The following is a 6,960-nucleotide window of genomic DNA, read 5'->3' on the forward strand; positions in this document are numbered from 1 at the left end:
CATTGATTCGTTGATTTGTTAAATTTTTAAACAAACTAGAAACAATATATAAGAATATATCGACGATTTTATAGGATAATCTTAAGCTTTCACGAAAGGCCTTCAGACGCAAAATGACGATATGTGTAAACGATACGCTCCATTTCTCAATGTCACATTCTTTAACGATCTTTAATTTTTCACGTTCGATGATTCAGTTTATTTATTATCATTTTGATAATATCGAATTATATGCGCGCGCTCATTTCTATATATCTGTGTATATGTGTTGAAACGTTCACATTGTTATAACTATTAGAAACAATGAAACAATGAATTTTTTAAAAATGTCTAAGTCGATCGTAATTCGAAAAATCGAACCTATTGATATAACTATTAGAGTCAATGGATCAATGAATTTTTTTCTGGTAGGTCTAAGTCGAACATGACTGAAAAATTTACTGCAATGGCGAAACTCGTTGCTATGTCATTTTATACAAGTATCTATGAATGTATATATATATATGTATATATATATATATATATATATATATATATATACATATATGTACATATATACATACTTGCTAGCTCATTGGCATAAACTTGACATACTCTGATGATAAACCGGTCCCGTTGTGGCCTACTTTGACGCTTTCCTATCTCGCGATATAAACATCCGTATAGACATGATCATATGTTCACCTTTCTTATTAACCTCATTCTCTTAAGTTCGCATTGGGAATCCTTCCGTTTAAAGGGATTTTTGGGTTTTTTTTTCTCTTTTTTCTTGTTATATATATATATATATATATATATATATATATATCATATTATTAACTATATATGTATATATATATATATATATATATATATATATATATATATATATATATATATATATGGTTGACGGTTCGTTAGTTTTTGGGATTACTAGGACAATATTGTCACTTGTAACGAGTATGTACATACTCTCTACAAGTATATACATATACTTATTTAAATATTCAATAGCAATTATATAAGTGTTAAGATAATATGAAAGATTTTACGAAGAAAAATTATTTTTCACTTTACACTTTACATAATTAAATTTGTAAACATTGATAAATGTAAAAGTTGTCGCGAAATTTTCTGATTTTTTTTCTTCCTTTCCTTTTTTTTTTTCTTTTTTTTTTTCTTTTTTTTTTCCTTGTCTTATTGACCTCGTAATACAACACGTTCGTATGCACGCAAATATATCATTGGAATTTTTCCATTGGATTTGTTTTTGATAAAAAGAAAAAAAAATAAAAGAAGAAGGAATAAAGAAAAAAAAAGTCACGTAGAATGAAGCTTCATTCGAATTTTTTTACTTTCTATAGTCATCCTATATTAATATAACATTATTATAATTTACTATACCACATATCTAAAAAAAAATATATATATATATATATATATATATATATATATAAAGGAACAAAATGTACTATTGTTCAGAAGTAATTAAATTCTTACCTATTATCAAACAATAAGAACGTCGATACGGCGAAACTCGTATTTACTATCTGCTTAATTACGTTGATTATTATTCATTAAAGCGTTACTGACGTTTGCACGTTAATGATGTCTAAGGTCGATTGAAATTACATAACAAAAAACTTTTTTTATTTCCGTCCCTCTATTTATTATAATAATAACATAAAAATGCATTATATTCATTTCGCAACAACGAGACGAACAAAGCCTCGTCTCTTTTCATTGTTCAATATACACACATATATATATTTATTTATTTATTAATCTATATCAGATATATTATGTAATTATGTATATATAATACATATATATATATATATATATATATATATATATATATATATCATATCATATCATGTAATTCTTGTTTTCTTTTCGATTATAAAAAAAAGGACGATGAAGCTTTCATTAAATTAAAAAGGAAATATATATATATATATATATATATATATTTTTTTTTTTTTTTTTTCTTATGTATGTACAAATATGTCACATGTGCATGTGTGTGAGTGTGTGTGTGTGTATCTGCGTTATTATCGCATGGTTGACTTATGATGTATGTCAGTGATCGTCCTCTCTAAGAATTCTTATTTCTATTTTTCCTTTTCTAGTCGCATTTTTTCTTACATAATAGTTGCAATGACTTTAAGGCTAATGAACGATGATTTTATATATGCATACATATTTATGTTCAAGCACATATCGCACATGTATTTATATTACGTGATGGAAGAAGCTCAATTATTAATTTCTAAATATTATCGGAATGAAGAAGAAAGGTGAACGAAAAGGAAAAATTATAGAAATAATGAAATATAATGAAGAAAATTGATGAGTAATTTTAATAATAATTCCTTTATTATTTTATTCGTTCGAGCGATAATCCATTGAATTTTCTTTACAATAATATATATATATATATATATATATATATATATATATATATATATATATATATATATTTAATTGTTCGTCGAAATTATATATTTTATTTTCATATTAAGTTATATAAAAATTTAATCGATAAATTGATTTAGATCGATCCAAAATTATATTACAATTTAATTTGTCAATGATTTCTTATTTTTTTTTATACTTTTTTTTTTCTATTTATTTTTTTCTTTTTTCTTTATTTATTTTTTTATTTAATCACACGTGACAATATATAATATAATACGATTGAATGACGTTGCAGGACGAATTATGATAACAATTATTGTATATAGAATAAATATTTATTTTTTCTTTGTTCATTGTATTATACAATAATATGTAAATTATTGTATATGCAAGAAATAAAAAAATATTGTCTATCTTTTAGGATATAATCTCGTTTTATGAAAGAAAATATGTTTATTAGAATGTACAATAGAATACAATACAAGTTATCGTTCGCGTATTATTAATTGTATTACTATTTTTCTTCCTTTTTATGCTCAACGATAATAAAATCATTTTTGTTTTCTCTCTCTCTCTCTCTCTCTCTCGAAGATAAAAAAAAAAAAAGAAAGAAAAGAATGAAATAAATAAAAGATAAAGAGAGAAATAAAATAAAAGAATCGAATTGTTACAGTGATATATAGTAAAGTTACGAATTAATGAAACTAATTGAAAAATCTTTCAAACTTTTCTATTTTTAAATTGTTATATATTATTGTATTTTAATACGTCGAAAAAAATATAAAAAATTTTTATTCGAAAGAGAGAAAAAGAAAAACGTGCGAGAAAGAAGGAAAAAGAAAAAAAGAAAGGAAGAAAGAAAAAAGAATAAAAGAATAAAGTAAAATCTTTTAATTGATATTTTTACAGTGCGATCACGTTCCGGCTGATTCCTCGATCAAGGCTGACATATCGCTCAATAACAATGAAGAAAAATTGAGACGATTGTTAGCGTTTAAAGATGCACCCGAATACCTGCAGCACAATCCTTACATACTACATGGATATCGGGGATACTTAACTACAAAATTATGTATCGAAAGGTATCTATGTATATATATATATATATATATATATATACATAAATACATACATATATATGATATATGTATGAAGGTTTAAAAGTATGTCATTTGCATGAACGCACTCGGGAAACCTTGATACGTGTCGACTAATTACGAAACTTTGACCGTTGACCTCAGCAGTTTGATCCCAATGAAAAACAATTTTTTTCAGAAAAATTTGCAAGAAAAGAAAAAACGATAAAGAAAAAGAAAGAAAGAAAGAAAGAAAGAAAGAAGTTAAGACAAATGACAAATTTATTTCTATTCTTTTTTTGTTTTTGTTTTTTTTTCTTTTTTTCGTTCTATCGATCGAAAGATATAAGAAAAAGAAAGAAAAAAAAAAAGAAGAAAAAGAAAAAAGAACGAGAAAAAATAGAAATAGAAATGAAAGTATTCGAACGATTTTCTTTTCTTTTCTTTCTTTCTTTTTTATTTATTTACTTATTTATTTATTTATTTATTTATTTATTTATTTTTTCGTAGTATATTCTGGTGGACGAATGAGACGATCAACATATGGAGTCATATCTTTGGATGGATGCTGTTCTTCGGTTTGACCTTATACGATCTTTGCTTGTTAAATATACACGCGCCGTTTGGTGATAAAGTGATAGTAGCACTATTATTGATCTGTTTTCAGGTAAATTAATTGTACTCTTAAAGGCCAATTAACGTTTAATTAATTTAACAAAAATCTTTGTTTCTAGTATTCCATCTGTCTCTCTTCTCTCTCTTTATCTTTATCATCTCTCTCTCTTTCCCTCTTTTAGGTATGCATGATCTTATCATCAGTCTATCATACATTCTCTTGTCGAAGCGAAAAGGATTATTGGTGTTTTCTGTCTTTCGATCTATTTGGCATAGCACTTAGCCTGTTATCGATTTACATGTCCGGCGTTTACTATGCCTTTTGGTGTCACAAGGTATGTAGAACGACAATAAATCTTATACGTTATAATTAACTCAGATAATTTTTTATGTTTAATTAATTACTTCCATACACGATCTGTCATGTCGAGATGACGTGATTTTTTTCGTTCTCCTTCTTTTTTTTTGTATTTTTTTTTGTTTTTCCTTATATTATCTTTATTCTTATATAATATAAATTTAAATTTTTATAATGACATAAGAACAATAAGAAGAAAAAAAAAAAGGGCACGAAATGATCTAAACAAAGAATTAATCTTTTTCAAGAATGTACGACAGTCGAATTGACGTTTTGTTAAATGCAAGAAAAAAAAAAAAAAAAAGAAAAAAAAAAGAAAAAAGAGAAAAAAAAAAGAAGAAAGAAAGAAAGAATAGAAAAAAACGAGGATACATTTTAACACGCGCCTTATAACTTTTGCAGGATCTACAAAAATTTTATTTGGTGACAGTATTGGTTATATTCCTTTTTGCGATGGTACTGCAGATACCGAAATTGAATGTTAACGGGAACGTGAAGCTGATTGTGTTCGTAGCTTGGGCAGTTTATGGAGTATTGCCAACGCTGCATTGGAGTATTGCAATGGGCGGTATGGACAATCCTATCGTTAGATTGTTACTACCAAGGGTACTTGGGATGTACACGATTAGTGGTTTAGCATTCGTTATATATTTGACGAAGATACCTGAACGTTTCTTACCTGGTAATATATTTTACAATATTAACATTTGTCTATATACTTTTTTATATTTCTTCTTTTTCTTTTTCTTCACGGTTCAAACGATCACTCAGTCAACTTTCTAATGTATGAATTTTCTTTCTTTCTCACTCTTTCTTTCTCTCTCTCTCTTTTCATCATCCTAAAAGAGAAATCTTTCGAGATATGGCTCGTTAATCAATCTCTTTCTCTCTCTCTCTTTCTCTCTCTCTCTCTCTCTCTCTCTCTCTCTCTCTCTCTCTCTCTCTCTCTCTCTAACTCTCTACAATTAATATACATTTAATCGAATTTATTCGTTCATCTTGAATAAGAATAACAATTAATTACTTTTTATATCTCCTCATATGTTTTTATTTATTTTCTTTTTCGTTTTCTTTATTTTCTAATTATCTCTCTGTTCTGTTCCTTTTTCTTACAAATTTTTTTTTCTTTCTTTCTTTCTTTTTTCTTTCTTCTTTCTTTTTTCTTTTTTTTTTTTTTTGTTTATTTCATCCTTCTATTTAATTTCTCTTTTCTTTCGTTTGTCGTTCCTTTCTTCTTTTTTTTTTTTTTTTCTTTTCTTTTTTATTGATCCTTAGGCTGGGTCGATTATGTTGGTTCGTCCCATCAATGGTGGCACGCGCTGGTCGTGTTGGCACTTTATTATTGGCACAATACCGGCATGCTCTATGTCGAATATAGAATGAACCACGGGTGTCCTGCTAATATGAAATTATGACATACGGATAATGACGATCCATCTGGTCAGTACCTATAAATAATATAATATAATTATATATATATATAGATATATAGATCGTTTAGATGAAACGTAATGTAGCCGATATATTTATATATAAATTACAATTCTTTGGTTCCTTTCTTTTTTTTTTTTCTTTCCTTTTAAGTTTATGCCAATTTCTCTTCAATAAAAATAAATAAAAAAATAAATAAATAAATAAATAAATAAATATATATATATATATATATATATATATATATATATAGATCAAAGAGTAAAATTAACTTAAGAGTAACTAAATCTTTTTTCTTCATCACATTTTAGTACCGCGCTTCAGTATGGAGTGTGCTTGCGCGATGGAGATGAACTTCGCTTGGCTGGCTTTGCAAAAGCAATTGTCCTCATATAATTTTGACGAAGGTATTGCGAGTGTCTGCTTCCTGGAGAATCCTTTCAAGATCTACATGAAAGGATAAAGAAGAAAGGCAGAAGTTGAAAGATAACGTGGCGAAGGATTGACAACGAGATTGGTAGACGAAGAACGGGGAAAAGAGGAATAAATTGTGGAGGGAAGGGTTGAGAAGAGGGATGGGGTTCATGATAGAAAAAAAAAAAACAAGGGAAATAATATCATTTTCCGGAAGAGAGAAAAATGATTTTATTTCAGAGGACATAAGCCGTGGGAAGTGAATTTTTCGTCACACAAATGCATGATTCAGAGAGATAGAGATGGATAGATAGACAGAGGGAGAGAGAGAGAGAGAGAGAGAGAGAGGGAAATAAATAAAAGAGCATAAGAGCGTGCGTGTACAAGACTTGATCGTCAGAAAATAATCTTTTTGTTCGTGCGTAAAAAAAAGGAAAAAAAAAAAAAAAAATACGAGAACAACTGTGTCGATTTATAGATTGTTATATTTTTTGTTTTTTTTTTCTTTCGGTTTTTTTTTTCTTTTTTATTGTTTCTTCTTCCTCATCATCATCATCATCATCATCTTCTTCTTCTTCTGCTTCATTACTTTTCTCCAATTTTTTTTTTTGTTTTTTGCTCCTTCTATTTTCGTTTTTTTCTTTTTTATTTCCCGTTTCGTAGAAA

The 6,960-nt window shown here is 27.0% G+C and overlaps 1 protein-coding gene across 5 annotated transcripts in view; it reads left to right on the plus strand.

Moving 5' to 3' along the window:
• LOC124952225 (progestin and adipoQ receptor family member 3) overlaps positions 1-6,750 on the plus strand; it is an 11,102-nt gene extending 4,352 nt beyond the window's left edge. For all 5 annotated transcript variants that reach the window (XM_047501774.1, XM_047501772.1, XM_047501769.1 and 2 more), the window contains 6 exons: positions 3,310-3,482; positions 3,987-4,143; positions 4,274-4,426; positions 4,852-5,131; positions 5,725-5,889; positions 6,192-6,750. In XM_047501774.1, the coding sequence (XP_047357730.1) occupies positions 3,310-3,482; positions 3,987-4,143; positions 4,274-4,426; positions 4,852-5,131; positions 5,725-5,864 (903 nt within the window). In that variant the 3' untranslated portion in view covers positions 5,865-5,889; positions 6,192-6,750. The remainder of the gene's footprint in view (positions 1-3,309; positions 3,483-3,986; positions 4,144-4,273; positions 4,427-4,851; positions 5,132-5,724; positions 5,890-6,191) is intronic.
• The last annotated feature ends 210 nt before the right edge of the window (positions 6,751-6,960 follow it).

Source organism: Vespa velutina, chromosome 10 (genome assembly GCF_912470025.1).
Source record: "Vespa velutina chromosome 10, iVesVel2.1, whole genome shotgun sequence".
In the NCBI taxonomy this organism is placed as follows: Eukaryota; Metazoa; Arthropoda; class Insecta; order Hymenoptera; family Vespidae; genus Vespa; species Vespa velutina.